Here is an 18,924-nt window from a genome sequence, read left to right on the forward strand (position 1 = left end):
CGATCCTCGCTACATCCTGAGAAAGGGCGTGAGTTTAATGTCGAAAAGCAAGTACATGCTTAGCTTTTAATCGTGGAAAAGAAAACTTATTTCACTTGCATCAAATATAATGCACACAATTACAACGGAGTCAGTCAACTAATGCAATCGCAATGTTGTTTGAAATTAGTTAATAAAAGCTTTTGGCACCACACGGTGTAGATAAAGCGCTATATAACTGCAGTCCATTTACGATTTACATGATCATTACGACTGGTAGTCTGCCCCCTGATGGTCTTTTTTGTGAAAAACAACTCTGTAATCCAAGGGCATCCATTACTAAAATTTCCTCGAGATTACAGCATAATATACAGTATTTGTGGATTAAGAAAGGGTCATGAATGTCCGAGCAATTTCGCATTAGCTGTTTACTGGCTTTTATGCCACAAATCTTCACCTGCGACGCATACTGTGTTGATAGAATACTGTGTGGCATTCAGTTATAGAGCCATTGACAGCGTCCAAAACAATGAAATGAAATGTAGCATTTTATCATTGTAACAAATATGTACATACAGACAAGTGAGCAGCTATTTCTAAAACAATGACTAAAAGCGACTGTACGCGCTCCTCTGAGGAGCAGGCTGAGCTGCGTTTTGTTGCATTTGGTGGCGTAGCTGCTGGGAGTAGGGATCCTCCATGGACTTCACCGACAAAGTAGTCTTGGGTCCGGTCTTCCACTCGATGCCGCTTTCGTCCACCACAGAAGCTTCCACAGTGACAGCATGAGTGCCCAGGATGAAAAAATTGAGCAGGAACTGGGTGCTGAAGTAGTCGTTGTGGGGTTCTACTCGTTGCTCGATCTCATTGGTTGTACTGTCCAGAGGTATCTGAAAAGTATCAAATCAATAAACACATGCAACCTGTTCCTTCCTTTCTCATCTTAATTTCATTATAACAAAAAGACGAGTGAAAATGAATCAGCATATTTCAAGCAAGATTTTAGACATATGACCAGTAAAAAAACCTTGTAGTCTGCTCCCGGTCCCTTGCTCTGGAGAGTTGATGTGACATTGAGACACACCGACTGGATCTTCCTGAAAAGTCCTGGGCTGGAACCATGTTGAACCACCCCCTCGACCTTGAGAGTCAGCTGCTGGTTGTTCTGCACTGGGATAGGCTCGTTTGGTGTTCGTGGGGACGGCGAGAGGGCAAGCTGGAGAAATACGATAAGACGTGCGTCAGCCGTGAGAGTGTACAGCATTAAGGCTCAGTCTGTCAATGACTTATGTTTTATAGTCTACTGGCAAAAATATTTTACCTTGATACTGGTCGATTGAAGCTTTTGAAAGAAGTACCTCTGGAAAGACAGTGGCACCTTCAGCAGTGCGATGATGGCATCACAAAGACAACCTGTATGCTGAAGAAAACATAGTAGTTAAATATATCCTGTAACCTGCATTAAGTATTTTTTTTTTTTACCAGGTAGGACACAGGTGGATGCTTCTTGTTTAGCGTCTCCACTTCCTCAAGCACGTGGGTAAAGACTGACATCATCCGTCTCTCATATTCACTCTCTGACTGAACGGAGCCAAGGGGGCCATACTCCTGGTAACTACACACATACACGCACGCACACACAGAGGACAAAGTGATCAGTTCTTGTCTAGTTTTCGGCAACGTTTTTAGTATATCTATGCAACACTGAAGCTAGAACCAGTGCACCGCAACCTCATTAGCATGCATATGAACTAAGTTGACATTTCACGGATGCGTCTCCAACAAGGCACCACATGGAAATGACTAATGTTCCCAAATGTCAGGGCAGTGGCGGTCAGAGAAAAAAATGAAAGAAAAAGATGTTTTGACTAAACAGCTGTTGGTAATGTGCCGCTATGGAACCCGAAGTAAATTCTATTAAAAATGTATTCCAACTGTATAAATTACTTTTGCAATCGGGGCTTACCTGGCAGCCTGTGGGTCCAATATCAGAGCCTCGATCACGTGAGAGACGAGCAGACAGGTCTGTTGTTGTCTTATTAGGCAGTTAAGAAAAATAAAAAAATATTGCTGCAGAAGGTTTGGAGACCAGGGTTGAAAAGTGATGCACCGATACCAATTTTTCCCACAGACACAGTGTACGTAAGTACAAACACATTTGAGTACGGTCTCACAATTCTGATGAAAATGTGTTTCAATTTTAATCAAATATTGTTCAGAAACACAAAATGGCAGAAAGCACAATCCTGGTATCAATGCATTTCTAGTAGTAGGATACAGCTCCACATTTCGGAGGGTGGCGCAGTCTGCGTCAAACGATGACTGATGTAAGTCGGCGTAGCAGGCGGCAAGACTTTTGAACTCGTCCATGCATAATTTCATCTGAAAACCGTAAATGTACAGTGACTCAGATTTATGAAACAGACAGATAGGCAATTCAATCTTGATTTTTAATTTTAGCACTGAACCATCCATCATCTTTGCTGTTTACCAGTGTAAGAGAAGCTAATGAGGAAAACGGATGGGTGCAATTCTTTACCTGTAGAGAGATGCGGCCGCAACTCTGCAGGTCGTGGCCCGTGCTTAGGGCAAGGGAGGTGGCGACGGCCGGGGGAGGGCTTGTCTTGAGGCTGTTGCAGGTGCAAATGAGCTGGGACAATGCTTGCAGGTTGTCGATGCGCAGCTTAATGAACTCACACTGGAACGTAAGTGGATTTAGAGGAGTGCTGGCTGCCTGGAGGAGAGGATTAATCGCAGAACCTGACATTAACGCCGCAGTCAGGCACGCCTCGAGATGAATTGACAAGATATAGGCAGGTATTATGCGCAAGAATCCGCTAACAGGCTGCGCGGGATCCGATCCAACGGCAAGACTATCAAGAGGATCATCGGTTAGGAGCATCTGTCACCGGTGATGGACTTAGTGTAATAAATGTGGAATGCCAGCCAGATGTCTGGCGGTTTACTGACTGTGAGGGAGGCGATGCCCTTTTGGTAGGAGCGCAGGGCCTTGGCGATGGCGCTCATGGCTCCGCTGTAGTCTCCGTCCTTCATGTGTGTCAAGCACTGCTCGGCCTGGGAGAATTCCTTGAGGCTGTTGAGCCAGAAGTAGAAGTGCTCTGATGCCACGCGCGTTCGCAGGCTCTGGTACAGCTCGCTGGAGAGCTCGTGGCACCCCTGCGGATTCAGGAAAACACTTTCATGCGACCACACAAAGCTCTACGTAGCAGTAAAAAGTTGCATTGCACCCAGTAGTGATAACTACAATTCTCTTTATAGGTTCACATGCAATTTGAATTCTATTTTATTTTGTAGTGGAACCCATCAGTGACATCGAGACACTCTTACAGCGCCTCCTCTGTGTCTTTAGACTAAACAGACCTTATGTCAAAAAGAAAAAAAAACACTGCTACGTTTGCTCGGACATCAATAGGATGTGATGACTACCATGCGAGAAGCCTGCCGTGCGATCCGGTACACAGTCCAGCCATTGGCGACATTATCAAACTGCTGCTTGATGACAGTCTTTACTTCTCCTGATAGTGATGACTGGCTGGCAACAAAAATCACAGTCGCCAAAGAAACCTAAATGAGATCATAGAAGATTGAAAGAATGAGGGATAGAAGATCAATGTGCCATCTACACAGCAGAGTAGCCTGTTTTGGTTGACACGTCAGTACAAATGAAAACTACATTGAAATGTGTGCACTTTTCTCACTAGGAGCTCTTGCTGTTTGTCGGTGGATGAGTGACTGGCCACGCGGTAGAGGTCCACCAGATCTCCAAGCATGCTGTCTCCCAGCACCGGGAGATGGGTGGCAATTGCTGACAGAGTGTGGCACATGAGAACACGAGAGGAGTCACAAGACAAATGGAGTTGACCGAGCAGGAATTCCACAGCGGACTGGCTGAGGTGAGGGCGACTCTTCAGCAGCTTGACCAATGAGGTGAGGGTGGTCTAACATCATAGATTAGGAAAATTGTAAGCAACCTAGATACTATTTAGAACATTCTTCATGAGACCTCTATCAGGCATTAGTCGACCGAGTTCAGGGAAGGCAGGAAGCAGTTTGTTATTTTCCTGTTGCCTTACTTTAAGCGTAGCCTGGACACTGGGACTGTCGTCTTGACTGCAAAGCATCAGCAGGGACTCCAAACCTAATATTGTATCCTGTTCCAGATGGGCAATATCTGAGGATATACACACATAGACAAATACAAGTCAGTGTAATGAGAAGTAAGAACTTGTAAGAAGCTGGCACAAGAAGTGTCAATAAATCATATGTCAACATACCTTTTTCTGGACAGGAAATTACAATATTTGAGAGCACAATGATCCCATGAGCAGCGACAGCCAGGTTGCTGTGGTAACAGCACTCCTGTGCCAATTTCACTAGGTCAGTGATCCGAGGGGTAGCGGACGCTGAAGAAACTGTTTTGGATCAAAATGATCTAATTAACAGTGTTAAAGCAAATGCGAGGGTTAATTGTGTAGAAAAAAAATAAATTTTTTTACCGGTTGTCGGAATGAAGTACTGCTTAATTGCAATCGTTTCGGAGAGGGTGGAGAGCACAGCTAACATGCCCAGCTTCAAACTGACATAAGGGCTGCTCAGTGCACACTCACATAGGGTCTGCAAGTGACAATGAAAATATGATCAGATTTATCATGATGTTTGGACTGCAAACCACAACTACACAACAGGTTCAACCGCTAAAGTTTAAACAATACCAAATTATGGTCATTTGATTTCACATTAGTTCAAGTCAAAGCAGGTCCGTAGCTGAACCAGTACCTGAGTGTTTTCCCTTATCCAAAGATGTGGAGCCTTTTTCGCCAAAAGCTTTAGATCATTAATCGCCAGTCTCTTAACGGCTTTGCGTGGGTCATCCTTTAGGTATTGAAGGAGGAGCTGTAACTATAGGATAAAAATAAAAAAAGACCTTAAATGGGGCCCTTATGGCAGAAATGGTATGGTCTATCCAAAAGGCACAACCTGCTTGGGGATGTCAATCAGGGAGGAGGCAGCGAGCTGGGTGAAGGTGTGAAGGGTCACGATAACCATGGGCGTGGAAGGGTAAGAGGTGACCAGGTTTTGTAAAAGTTCTCGACTGCTGGATGCCAAACTAGCATCATGGTGCATGTGCTGCAGCATGGGAATCAGCTTCAGTTTCAGGTCAACGGGAGTCTCCAAATCTGAGACAAGTAATGTGACTCCTCAAACAAGAGTATGACACAAAGTGCAGGTGCTACTTTTTGTTAAAAGAAAACTATTAGAATTGAGGTTAGCAACAGTTTCAAGAATTGTCAATAATTTTAAATATTACCTTGAATCATCTCACTAACTTTGTTGCAAATCCCAGCAGCAAAGACTCTGAAAACAGTGGTAAAATAGGAGAGTAGAATTGTGTAATCTAATAAATCATCTTTATAAGTGGTAAAAGTAAATTATGTTTACAGTATACGATCCTTACTTTGACTGTGCAGAAAAGCTGGCTGCAGCAAATATAGCAGCTTCCACTTCCACGTTGTCATGGGAGTCGAGACTCTGGCGAATACTGTGGTGGGCATTCTTCCTCTCTGGGATGATGGAGGCCAAACTGCCAAGCATCCTGATGAAAACGAAAAACATTGTAGACTATCATTGCTCCAATGTCAGTGCAGAACAATGAATACCGGCAATATAGTCGGGCTGGGCAATTAATTGATTTTGTTTAATTTTTCCATATAGCACTATAACAATAACTGTAGCTGTAACAAAGTGCTGTATACAAAACAGTTCAAAATTCCAATATAGATTACCTCAGAGTAATGGCCCGGGCCACAGGGTCGTTGCTATGGATAACTGAAAACACCCTTTTTACAAATTCGTCCACATTGAGGATTTTTTCCAGGTGTTTTTCACTCTGTTGTGTTACTTTAAGAACACAGAGACGAAGGAAGTTGTTCCTAAAAGCAGAACAATATTAAGTATGCACCCATTCATGTTTTTTACTATTCTTATGACGGTTACAGAACGCTGGAAAGTCATTAAATTGTAATCCAGATTTAACAGCCATACCCCAGTCTGAATATGTCTGCAAGTTTCAGAAATGCAGAGTTTATGAGGATGGGAAAGGGATACTTGATGAAGAGTTTTGGGAAGAGCACCACAGCTTCACACTGCTCTCCAGGCTTTCCCGATCGCAGCCCTGGAATAAAAGAACATTGAAAACAAGACCTACCAAAATTTTGCAATCCACAACAGCATCATACGGATTAAGACTGGACAGCAATCAATAAGAACTGGAAGCTATGCTAACTCGTGAGCAGGCTAGTATGTCGGCACCTTTGTCAAGCTCCAAGAGTGCGGAATTGGCATCAAGTTCTTGCTCGCCATAGCAAGCCTCCGACAGGAACGAACGAGCGGTAGAAAGAGACATTTTGCGTCCTTTTCCGTCTTAATATTTCACATGTGAATGCACAAACACGATCTTTTTTATTTAGCGTTCAAATTGAAACCGGATGTAAACGTTAAAGACATTGTCACAATAAAATACACAACATATACATACAATCCACCAATATGTAATTAGAGTATTCTTAGAACCGTGTTTAACTTTTCTTGTCTTATACTTAAACTAGAACGGTTCATGTTCATATTTTCAAATATCGAAGTCGTGAATGTGTGTGTGCGGTGGTGGTGGTGGTGGTGGTGGAGTTACGTCAAGTAGCGCAAAGAAAGCGGAAGTGAAAGTTCCCCCGGAGCGGAAGTGCCTGTATGAACCAATGGTTGTTTAGCGCGGAATTCAGTCACTGCGTTCAGACGATCGGTTCGCGGGAAAGAAAAGCCACATCAACACAGCGTACTGCTACTAGATAAGGGGAATAACAAATACAAATAAATATATTTTGGAATTATCAGATAGGTTCCAACTGAAGCATAGGGATGCCTTTTCGTTCAATTATTGAAAATCGTCTAGGCAGACAACGGCAGAATGGTAAGAACAAAAAGAAAGAACAATTCGTTCTGTTTAACGGAAGCTATGACACTTTGGTTATAAATATATGTGTGCTATAATACTACTACTTTAAAATTCGCACAACCCAAGTTGTTTTGTTATGTTGGGTTTCACTGAATTCACTATCATTGCCGTTTAAAATTGGTGATCTACTTGTCTGAGGTTGTGTTTTGTCTTGGTTAGTAGTTGACTTGATCAATGTACAATTGACATTTGATTAGATAGATGAATTCCTTAATTTGTTATAAATTCTGACGTAATACATCATTGAGGTATTTTCATTGAATTGTTGTTCTAGTAATTGACTTGTTACACATTGAGTTCCAAACGTGATTTACATTTACCACTGCCATTGACCATAGCAGTTGTCACATTGACTCAAAACGTAACATCTTTTAAATGATGTTTTTATGCATTAATCTGTCCAGCATTACCGACTCAAACCTGGACCATGTATCCCCTGAGCTCCCTCCTGGAAGGCTACCAGTGTGTTCGCAATGATGAACATGTTTCCTATGGCAGCCTTGGTGATTCAGTGCCGCCATTTGGACTATCCTTCTCCTCTGGTAAAGCACTTGATATTTATCATCAGATGATCACTTGTCATTTGACACCAAGCTGTTCATGTTCTTACAGCGAGGGAGATTCAGGATGTTCTGGCTGTGGCAAATGAAGAAGGCATTGTTAGGATTTACAACACTGAGGGGCGAGGAGACCGACTTCTGAAAGGTGCAGCATGACACATTTTCTGCAGCCTCACATCCTTTTGGAATAGAATAATTTAAGTGTGTGTATACCTGCAGAATGGCTGGCTCACGAGAATGCTGTCTTTGACATAGCATGGGTGCCTGGGGAGTCTCAATTGGTAAGATGTAATGCCATCCTCTACCTAGCAATCTACGTATAAACATTGCACACGAAGCTTTGTTTTACTATTTTTTTTTGTTATCATGCATCCACCTTAGGTGACTGCTGCAGGCGACCAGATGGCCAGGTTGTGGGATGTGAACTCAGGCGAGCTGTTAGGTGCTTTCAGGGGCCACCTCTGCAGCCTCAAATCTGTTGCATTCACTTCAGAGGACAAAGGTGTGACTTCTTAGTTTTCAAAAAGCAGCATGGTGCAGAGTGAATGAGTGGTTAGCACAGCCGTACCAAGTCAAGTCAAGTAAAGTTTATTTGTATAGCCCTAAATCACAAACAGTCTCAAAGGGCTTCACATAGACAAAAATTGACAATTATTCTCAAAGCATCCCTGATCTTAAGCTCCCAAAAGGGCAAGGAAAAACTCAAAAACCCCTACCAGGGGAAAATGAGAAACCTTGAGAAGGGACCACAGATGGAAGGATCCCCCTTTCAGGATCACCAGGTTGTAATGGATGCAGAGAGGGCACAAGTAATACATAATATGAAAATCAATGAAAAAATGGATGTCGGAGGTGCCCTCGATTGTCCTGGTAGTGTCTTCAAGGAGGTTGAGCTGCAGTTTCCTCTCTCTTGAATTGGTCCCCGAGAATCCAGCTAGCCGCCATCAGCTTTTGCGCCACCTAACCCCCTCCCCAGCCAGGGAGGGGGGTAGGGAGAGAGAACAAAAACAAACTCCGGCCGAATCGGCCACTACAAATTAGTTAAAGGCCATCTCATAGAAATGTGTCTTTAAACGTGTCTTAAATGTTTCTACTGAGGTAGCAGTTCTAATATCCATTTGTAGGGCATTCCAAAGCTCTGGAGCCCAAATAGAGAATGCTCTAGAACCTGCAGACATTTTCTGGGCCCTCGGTGTAACTAAAAGACTAGCGTTTTGCGAACGAAGGTTACGAGACGGAACATAAGGAACGACTAGGTCGACGAGATATGAAGGCGCTAAGCCATGCAGTGATTTATAGGTTAGTAGAAGAACCTTGAAGTCACATCTTAAATGGACCGGGAGCCAATGTAAGTTGGCTAATATTGGGGTAATGTGATCAAATTTTCTTGTCCGTGAGAGCAGCCTCGCAGCAGCATTTTGTACTAACTGTAGACTTTTGATGAGGGACTTAGGAAGACCAGAGAATAATACATTACAGTAGTCCAGGGGCGACGTGACGAACGCATGTATAATAGTTTCCGCATCCCCGGTCGAGAGGATCGGACGAATCTTAGCAATATTACGAAGGTGAAAAAACGCAATTCTGGTTATATTCTTAATGTGTTTTTGAAAGGAGAGCGTTTGGTCAAATATTACCCCGAGAGTGATAGTATGGTTATCTATAGTTATAGTGGTTTCCTTAAATAAGTGTTGATAACGAGTGGGACCAATTATCAACATCTCAGTTTTATCTGGGTTAAGACGAAGGAAGTTGAGAGACATCCATTGCTTGATCTCGGCAAGGCACGCCTCGAGATTACAACAGTCCCGCGGATCTGTCATCGATAACGGCATATATAATTGGGTGTCATCTGCGTAGCATTGAAAACTAATATTATATTTACGTATTATGTCCCCAAGCAGAATCATATAAATATTAAATAGAATCGGTCCGAGTACCGATCCCTGTGGGACACCACACGTAACATTATAGAGCTCAGAGGACGTATTGCCATGGATCACTCGGTGCGTCCTGTCTGATAGATAGGAATAGAACCAGCCTAGTGCTGACCCTGAGATACCAACACAACTTTTAAGACGCCCTAATAAAATATCGAAGTCTACAGTGTCAAAGGCAGCACTAAGATCGAGTAGTAACAATACAGACGACGTATTTGAATCCATAGCTATGAGGAGATCATTAGTCACTTTAGCAAGTGCTGTCTCTGTGGAATGATTAGCTCTAAAACCAGACTGAAAAGAGTCGTATCGATTATTAGCGACCATGTAATCAATAAGCTGCTGCGCTACTACTTTTTCAAGAAGTTTCGCTATGAATGGGAGGTTTGAAACTGGCCTATAATTACTGACACAGTCCGGGTCAAGATTTGGTCGCTTAAGTAACGGTTTAATAATAGCGGTGTTAAAGGCTGTTGGCAGTATCCCAGAGGAGACAGACAGATTGATTATATTTAAGACGGACGGTCCTAAAATTGGAAATAATTCTTTAAGTAGTTTGGCTGGAAGCGGGTCGAGTAAACATGTTGTTTGTTTAGCCGCACTAACCAATTGTGTAAGCCTTTCAAGGGACACGCTTTTAAAATTTGAGAGGGTTATTGCATGATCCCCAGCGCTAGTGACCAGCGGAGCGATTGGAATGGTATTCTTGATCTCGTCCCTAATGGACTCAATGTTTTGAGCAAAAAATTTCATAAACTCGTCAGCTGAGTGGAAGGAGCTATCGGGGGTCGGCTGGCATAGAGTTAGCTTTGCCACTGTATCAAATAGGTATTTAGGATTGTTTTTATTGAGATTAATGACTTGCGAAAAATCACAGGTTTTTGCTAAGATAAGCGCATCTTTATATTTCAGGAGGCTGTCCTTCCATGCCTGATGGAAAACCTCAAGTTTGGTTAAACGCCATCTGCGCTCATGCTTTCTACATAATTGCTTAAGCGTACGTGTTTTATCTGTGAACCACGGAGTTGGCCATCTACGGCGAGTTTTGAGACGTAGCGGCGCCACAGAGTCGAAGGCTTTTAATAATGTCGCATTGAATTCATTTGTAAGATTATCAATAGAGCCGCTGTATGCGGGAAACATGGCGGTTTCCGGCGACAGTAACTCAGATAGCGCAGTTGCAGTCATGGAGTTAAAATTACGGCTGCTATAATTCTGATCGCTATCTTGTCTTTGACAAGGAATTAAAATTTCAAATTTTATTAAGAAATGATCAGACAAAACAGTAGTGTATGGCAGCACTGCTATATTTGACGTTGCTAGTCCCCGGGATAATACCAGATCTAAGGTATTTCCATTCTTATGCGTTGCTGCCTGTACGGCTTGCGTAAAACCAAACGTATCGATTAAAGTCTGAAATGCCAAAGTCAGTGGTTCTGACGGTGAATTCATGTGGATGTTGAAATCACCCATGATAACTATATTATCTGCATTTGTCACTAGATCAGCCACAAATTCTGAAAATTCATCCAGGAAGCCAGAGTAAGCCCCGGGTGGACGGTAAATAACAGCAAGATAGAATGACGGTAAAGCAGTGGATCGGACAATGAGAACTTCAAATGTTTTAAATACGTAAATTGAGCGTACCACAGTTTTGAGGTTGGAGGTTGTTTTCAAAATAACTGTCTTAGGTTAATTACCATATTTTTCGTACTATAAGTCGCGTTTTTTTTCATAGTTTGGGGGGGCGACTTATATGTGAAATTATTCACAAATTTTTACTTAATCATTAACACATTACTTACTTACTAGTATAGTTGATCACTTCACATGTTATTTTCATTTTAAACCGCATGAGGTTGCACTATGGCTGTGGAATAATTGGAGCCTCATTGACAATGCGTTCCATTCACTGACTTCCGGGGTCAGGAGATTTAATGATTTGGAGTGACACAGATGGTTCGATAAACTTGTTATTTATGTTATAGTTATTTGACGTATAGTTTATTAAGAGTAGCAACGTGTATGTTGTTAGACTTCAGTAGTTTCCGATTTTCTAGCGAGGCCGTGAAAGGGAAGAACGATCCAGGGCGCTTGCTTGGAGCACACAAGCGCTTGCTTGTTGAACTCTTGTTTTATGAAATAAAGAGCCGGTTACCAAACCCACGTCTTGCCTGGTACTTTGGTAATGCTACTATATAGTTATATACGTAGATCTGTGGAATAGTTGGAGCCGCAACTGACAACGAGGCTGACGTCAGCGGCACACGTAGGTCCGGAGTCAACAGCTGTTTTTTTTTTGTTTTTTTTTAATTGACACAGAGGATGAATATTCCAATGGATTTAATGATTTGGAATGACACGGATGATTCGTTAAAATTGTTGTTTATATTACATTTATTTGATATATCTAGTCTAACATCAGCGGCACACATAGTTCCGGCGTCAACAGCTGTGTTTTTTTTTTTTTTTTTAAGTGACATAAGACGAAGATTCCAATGGATTTAATGATTTGGAGTGACACGGATGGTTCGATAAAGTTGTTGTTTATATTATTGTTATTTGATATACAGTCAAACATCGGTTTTCGAGCGTCCCGGTTCTCGAACAAATAGGAATTCGAACGAAAAATTTGAGATTTCTTTGCTTCGGTTGTTGAACAAAATTCAGAGATCGAACCTCGTGAGATGAGCCGAAAGGACCCGAGAAAACCCGACCGCGCGGCCCGGATGCTGACTGACTCCGTTCGTTATTGTATTTTCGTTACTTTGAGGATTGTATTAACCTCTAATCATGCCTCCAAAGAATGCAAGTGGGAGCAGTAAAACCATCCTAAAACACGAAGACGCTCTTAAAGCAATGCGACAGTGAGTGCCCGGCGCGCGATCGGACCAAATTAAGCTCCCTGCGCACTGAGGTTCACTTAAATTTTGGAAAGTACATCAGGACTTTAAAAATATTTTCTAAATTTCAGCGACGGGTCTGTCACAATAATGCGACCAGCGCAGTGCAGTTGCGCGGTCAGCGGCGCGCTACGTTTGCGCGTTCTGCGGTGCGCTGCAGTTGCGCAATCGGACAAAAATGCGCAAGTGAAAAAATGCTTAAAAAAGGCGTTTTTTTTTTTTTTAAGCCTTGGAACGGATTAATTTTTTTTCCATTATTTGTAATAGGAAAAATAGATTAGTAATTCGACCGATTCACTTCTCGAACCGCCTTCTGGAAAGGATTGTGGTTAAAAACCGAGGTTTGACTGTATAGTTTATATATTGTTATATATGGGCCTGTGGAATAATTTGAACTGCAACTGATAACGAGTCCGACGTCAGCGGCGCGCCGCACACGCGGCTGTTTACAGAAAGGATGACGAATTCGATCAATGGATTTAATTATTTGGAGTGACACAGATGGTTTGATAAACGTGTTATTTATGTTATAGTTATTTAAATAACTGTTAATGTTACATCAAGCCTCAGCTCCTCGTTTGTGTTTACGTTACGTTAGCATATCGTATCGTTTAGCCTGTTGTTGCTGGTTCATGTCTGTTCTTGGTGTTGGATTTTGTTAAATAAATTTCCCCCAAATGCGACTTAAACTCCGGTGCGACTCGTATGTTTTTTTCCTCTTTATTGTGCATTTTATGGCTGATGCGACTTGGACTACGGAGCGAGTTTTAGTCCGAAAAATACGGTAAATATTTTAAAATTTTCTTAGGTGTGAATTTGAGTGTAGCCACGAGCCACTAAATTTAAATTTGCCCTTTGCCCGAGTGAGATGGGATAGGCTTCAGATCATCTGTATTACTAGTGAAGTATTAGAAAATAGATGAACATATAACAACTATGTTTGCAAAAAATAATACTTTCCTATTAACGTTGTTTGTCTTCTCACAGCTGTATTCTGTACTGGCGCAAGAGACGGGAATATTTTGGTGTGGGATAGCAGATGCAGCAAAAAAGGTACAAACTTACATTTATTTTTCATCATACTTTAACATATTGAACTTATTACAATTTGTATTCTTCATAGATGGTTACTACAAACCAGTGAAACAAATCCAGGGTGCTCATAACAAAGCAGAGACAAACCCCCCATCGAAAACAAAGAAAAGACGACTCAGTGTTCGCGGCATGGCTCCCAGTGTGGTGAGTTTCCTTGACGTAAAAATTTTCAAGCAAATCGACCCTTGTGTTGCAGCAATTCTGACCATCCCATGTTTTGTAGGACACCCAGCAGAGTGTCACTGTGGTGTTATTTCAAGATCAGCACACTCTCATCTCCTCGGGGGCGGTTGATGGGTTAGACACACCTCCTCGTATTTTATGTTGAACTTTGATTATAAGGTTAATCATGTTTGGTTTTGACCTTAAAAGGTTTGTGAAGATGTGGGACCTGAGGAAAAACTACACTGCGCACCATCACGAACCTGTAGCCCTGCAGACGTACCCGTATCCCGGCTCTTCTATGCGTATGCGTCTCGGTTAGTTCTGCACTTTGGACTCTTCCTCACATGAACTTGTATTCAAATGACAGCAAAAGTGACACGTTATTCTTGTATTCTAGGTTATTCTGGTCTTGTCCTGGACTCCACGAGGTCTAATGTCATGTGCAACTGCACTGATGACAACATTTACATGTTCAATGTCAGTGGAATCAAAACTACACCAGGTAAACCAAAAACGATTAACAAAACGGGACTTCCAGTGTAATTTTAACCAGTTCTCGTCACTAGATGGAGCTATAAACTAAAAGGAGTACAGTAAGATAACCTTTAATAACTACACAGAGGGCAACATTTTCAACAGTAAAAAACATGTAATAAGAACTAAACTAAACTCACAGGTTTTGTTTGACTTAAGAAACATTCTATATTTTCTCAAAAAGTTGTCCAAATGTCCAACTTCTGTGATGTTTGATTTGAGAGGTTTCACATTAGTCTTATCGTAGTCGTGATGTCGACAGGGTCGGTTTGCAAGACGGATCTATTATGAAATTCATTACAACACCTGCCCAGTTTAAAAATGATTCTTACTCAAACAGTCGCTGCAAAAGTTACTCAATAATTTTGGCCCATTGTCATGTTTTTGTTACTCATTCCAGTTTTTTTCCCCCACAGAGGCCGTGTTCAGTGGCCACCAAAACTCATCTTTTTACATCAAATCCACAATTAGTCCAAATAACCAGTTTTTGGCCAGTGGCTCAAGTGATAACCACACATACATATGGAAGGTACATCATAATTTCGTGAAAAAAAAGTAAACGCTTATTTATTTGCCGTGAATCCAAATGATCAGAACACCTGAACATAATTTTCCATTTCAGATCTCTGATCCTACGCAGCCTCCCATGACTCTTCAAGGCCATAGTGAGGAAGTGACTTCTGTTGCATGGTGCCCAACAGACTTCACTAAGGTGAGATGATGGTCTTGAAAGCTTTCAAGCAAAGCAGGTAGAAAGATTGATTTCTTCTTTGTTTATATATTTTTTTAATTCTCTTCTCCAATGGCAGATCGCTTCCTGCTCCGATGACCACACTGTGCGCATCTGGCGCCTACGTCGTGAAATGGGCGGCGAACAGTCATCAGTGGGAGAGGCCAATCTTGTTGGCTGGGCACGTCCAAAAAGTCCACGCAGTAAGGACAATTTTTGTAAATAGATGATAAATTATTATTCAGACCGATTACTATCCATCCTTAATTGTTTTATAGCTCACTATTGGCACACCTATAATGTTTTTTTTTTTCTGATGTCATTATGTTGTGCTTTGTCATAAAAAAATAAATAAACACTATCTCATATTGTTTGCTGAATCTTCATTTGATCTGTGTTTTTAGAACTTTCGAATCCCACTGAGACAACACCTGCTAAGGAGCAGAGGGTTGAGAGCATTGGAGGCCTGGCCTCTCCGTGCCTCGCGTCCTGTGCTCCCAGTGGTGCCGCCTTACCGCTCTCCTCCAACACCACCTCACCTGTCCATTCTCAGCAAGCCAAAGCTGCTAATTATCAGAGAACTTCCATCAAGTCCTGGCTCTCCCCCAGTCAAGGATCTCCAAGCCAAAAGAGCCCTCTGCTGTGTAAAGTTCTGAGTCTGTGTCCTCAGAGCCCAACGAATTGCACTTCTCCTTTGGCACCGCAAGCCAAACGCAGGCTGGAGACTGTCAACGGCTCAACTAATGAATGTGAGGGCACAAAACTGAGCGAGTGTGTCTCCGAACTCTACCCTGTTGCCAAAAGGTGCAAGGGCCAGTCTGGCATCGCCCGCCCAGCTCAAGGGGATCTGCCACACACAGACAATCATATTGAGGAAGGCCGAGAATCATCAATACAGTCTGGAAAGGAAAACTACTGCCCTGGGGTGACAGACTGGCTGTCAGTAATGGGCCAAAAGATGAGAGGAAACTCTCGTAGCCTTCGTGGCCATCGAAGCCCCAGTGCTGCAAAGAAACAAGCGGGCAAGACGCCAGCATCACCGGTAAGCATTTTGAGCAATTCCGACCAAATGTCTTGTTGTCCCTGGGTGCAAATATTTTAGCTTTATTATTATTATTTTTAAAATAGTTCTTTTCTATTCTATGTTCTAACATATTAATATTTCTCATTGACTTGCATGTTTAACAAGGAGGATTTGGGTTGACTGAGTCACAAGGAATGCATTAAAATGCACATGATAGGTCTGTGCTATTCCTGGATGCTTGCAATTACAAAATCCCTGCAAAATGGCACGGAATAAATTACAAGCGTTAGTCCTAATAAGATATTACCGTAATTGCTGGACTATAAGCCGCACCGGATTATAAGCCGCACCAGCTAAAATTCAGGGATATTTCTTTTTTTTTCTTACATAAGCCGCACCGGACTATAAGCCGCACTTGCACACGAGTTTTTTACAAAGAAAGACAGTACATAGAAAGCCTTTTTAACGTTTTAATAACATACTTGAACATGTCTTTCTAAACATTGCCTGTGACGCAGCAGTAGTACCGCAGCAACGCGGAAGTGTGCACGCGAGTTATTAGCAAAGAAAGACTGGACACAGAAAGTTTTTTTTTAAAGCTTTAATAACATACCTTAACATTTCTCTCCAAACACTGCCTGTGACGCGGCAGTAATACCACAGCAACACGGAATTAACACAGCAAAGTCACTGAGACGCGGCGGTAATGGCGGCGGTTACACAGCGGCAACACGGTAGCACAGCACGAACAGGGCTGGTTAAAAAAAACATACCAGTAAAAGTACAAAAAGAGACGTCTTCATCTTCCTCCTGTGCACTGAAACCAAGTCTTCCTCCTTCGTGTCCGATTGGAATAGCGTTAGATATCCTTCGCCTCACACTTTCTCAGTCTCTCTTTCGTCGTCGGTTTTATGCATTTCTTCGAGTGTGAAGAGGTTCTGTTCATGCTAATCTTATTCATGCACGAAGCGCTACATTATATTAAACTAGCGAGCGACACGTATAGCTTAAAAGCGGCATCATATTCATTTATTTTATCCCCCATAATGACGGTTTGTGTATAAAAGCTTGCTGTCTTTGTGTGAATGTGGGTGTGTGCGTGATGCGCGAGACGATCACGTCTTCTTCGGCGCATTATCTCTTCTTCGTCTGTCTCGCTCTTGCTTCCTGCTAGAGCGCCCCCTGGAGAGCGGAGGCCGTAAAAATCCATAAGTACGCTCCAGAGTAGACACAAGATAATGTCATCAACATCGACTGCCTTTGGCTTAAAAGCTGCATCATATGCATTTCTTTTGTCCCCCATGATGACGGTTTGTGTATAAAGGCTTCCTTTCAGTAATGTCCGTCTTGATCGCGTGATGCGCAAAATGTAAACAAAAACTAGCACGTCTTCTTCGGCGCATTATCTCTTCTTCGCCTGTCTCGCTCTTGCTTCTTGCTAGAGCGCCTCCTGGAGGTCGGAGGCCGTAAAAATCCATAAGTACGCCGCGCCGCCGTTTAAGGTTCAAAGTAACCTTCTGAATAAAATGCATTAAAAGTTCACATTCATTACAACCTGTTTTTGGTGAGCAAAATGTCAGAAGAATTGAATTTAAATGCTGATTGATTGGGTTTTAATACAATGCAGATTACTTCACTGGTTTCTTTTATATCAAACAATTTGTTATCAAACAACTTGTTTGATTTAAAAGAAACCAGTGAAGTGATTAAAAAAAGGAAAAACAAGATGAACTTAGTACAATTACAATGCAGATTGTCCAAACCGCCACTGCTTTGTGTAATGTCTGAGTGATATGGCAGAGTAAGAGAAAGGGTTTAGAGCACAGGTGTCAAACTCAAGGCCCGGGGGCCAGATACGGCCCACCACATCATTCTATGTGGCCCGCGAAGACAAATTGTGCATCAAATTCGTGTGTCATTACTAGAATTGCAAATTGTCTTCACTTTTAATAATAGCTTTTTTTTAAAATATTTGACCAGTTTTTACTCGTCTGATTTGAAAACGAGTTATTTGTCAGTTTGTTTTGTAGCTTTTACTGTATATAATAGTGTTAAGAGTAAAAGTGATCAAGTCATCACAAAAATCACGAAAAAAATCTTATATAAGCCGCACCTGACTATAAGCCGCAGGGTCAAAAATTTTGGAAAAAAGTCGCGGCTTATAGTCCGGCAATTACGGTAAGTCTGGGTTTGTATAGAAAGGTCCAGGGTTCACACCAGACTCCAATTATAGATGTACAAACTACACCCCTTGCATGACACAAGTAGTTTAACTTGCACCTCACAAGACACAAAAAGTGATTTTTTTTTTCTTCCTGCTCTTTACGGCAGCTATCATGATTCAGGCATTCTGAATATGTTGCCAGTCAAGAAAATCACGCTCAGCTCTCTTGCAACTTCATTGAGAGTTGTCATGAACTGAAAAGAAATTCGTAGACCATGATGCAAGATGTCGCTGAAATAAAACCTGCAGTTAAATCTTTTCTCTAATTTCCCTTTTTCAGACTTTGAATTCACCGCAGAACATGAAAAAAATCTCCTCCTATTTCATGAGAGGCACAGACTGACCCATCAGCATCCATGAGTAGTGCCTCAACATTTTTGACGATGTTCAGTCACTGACTGACAGGTGTGTAATGAAAAAAAAATCTGAGTAATTATTTTACTCTTCCATGCTACACTTAGGAGCCGCATTTGACACAACTCTTTCCATTTTATCTGGTTGTTGATGCAAAAAATTTTAAGATCCAGATAAATTGTCTCATTAAGCACATAAGTTAACGTAGTAATTATTCAGTTCATCGTGGAGCCCTACTATGAACATGTGTAGCTTATCAACTATCTTATCAAGTACATCAACTCATTTCTGCTCACCATTTCTGTTCTTATGCTCCAGTTGTTAATATGTACAAAATAGCAGGTGGTTATTTGTGACACCCTGTTGAATGGACAGATTTTTATTAAAAT

At 41.9% G+C, this 18,924-nt stretch overlaps 2 protein-coding genes across 2 annotated transcripts; one reads left to right on the forward strand and one right to left on the reverse strand.

The window, feature by feature from the left end:
• Nucleotides 1-52: 52 nt before the first annotated feature.
• ints7 (integrator complex subunit 7) lies at nt 53-6,687 on the reverse strand. The gene is made up of 20 exons (XM_088361161.1): nt 6,310-6,687; nt 6,043-6,172; nt 5,784-5,930; nt 5,456-5,593; nt 5,309-5,355; nt 4,978-5,177; nt 4,777-4,899; nt 4,497-4,614; nt 4,275-4,412; nt 4,074-4,171; nt 3,699-3,938; nt 3,427-3,564; nt 2,950-3,156; nt 2,519-2,713; nt 2,258-2,361; nt 1,946-2,014; nt 1,462-1,594; nt 1,301-1,399; nt 1,007-1,195; nt 53-869 (listed from the first exon to the last, which is right to left on the reverse strand). Exons 1-20 carry the CDS (start codon nt 6,401-6,403, stop codon nt 588-590), a joined length of 2,889 nt encoding a protein of 962 aa, XP_088217287.1. The 5' UTR covers nt 6,404-6,687; the 3' UTR covers nt 53-587.
• A 22-nt stretch (nt 6,688-6,709) lies between these two features.
• dtl (denticleless E3 ubiquitin protein ligase adapter) lies at nt 6,710-18,923 on the forward strand. The gene is made up of 15 exons (XM_088361162.1): nt 6,710-6,961; nt 7,411-7,548; nt 7,619-7,711; nt 7,786-7,847; nt 7,948-8,068; nt 13,397-13,462; nt 13,533-13,648; nt 13,728-13,801; nt 13,877-13,983; nt 14,067-14,171; nt 14,620-14,732; nt 14,826-14,915; nt 15,013-15,136; nt 15,338-15,975; nt 18,462-18,923. Exons 1-15 carry the CDS (start codon nt 6,910-6,912, stop codon nt 18,522-18,524), a joined length of 1,962 nt encoding a protein of 653 aa, XP_088217288.1. The 5' UTR covers nt 6,710-6,909; the 3' UTR covers nt 18,525-18,923.
• The last annotated feature ends 1 nt before the right edge of the window (nt 18,924 follows it).

This window comes from Syngnathus floridae, chromosome 19 (genome assembly GCF_059516105.1).
Source record: "Syngnathus floridae isolate MCC-2025c chromosome 19, RoL_Sflo_1.0, whole genome shotgun sequence".
NCBI lineage: Eukaryota > Metazoa > Chordata > Actinopteri > Syngnathiformes > Syngnathidae > Syngnathus > Syngnathus floridae.

Coding starts and splice junctions, on each gene's coding strand:
- dtl (XM_088361162.1), top strand. CDS start 6,910: ATGCCTTTTCGTTCAATTATTGAAAATCGTCTAGGCAGACAACGGCAG. Junction 6,962..7,410: donor AGGCAGACAACGGCAGAATG/GTAAGAACAAAA, acceptor TAATCTGTCCAG/CATTACCGACTCAAACCTGG. Junction 13,802..13,876: donor TCCTCGGGGGCGGTTGATGG/GTTAGACACACC, acceptor TGACCTTAAAAG/GTTTGTGAAGATGTGGGACC.
- ints7 (XM_088361161.1), bottom strand. CDS start 6,403: ATGTCTCTTTCTACCGCTCGTTCGTTCCTGTCGGAGGCTTGCTATGGC. Junction 6,173..6,309: donor ACTCTTGGAGCTTGACAAAG/GTGCCGACATAC, acceptor CTTTTATTCCAG/GGCTGCGATCGGGAAAGCCT. Junction 1,196..1,300: donor TTCAATCGACCAGTATCAAG/GTAAAATATTTT, acceptor GTATTTCTCCAG/CTTGCCCTCTCGCCGTCCCC.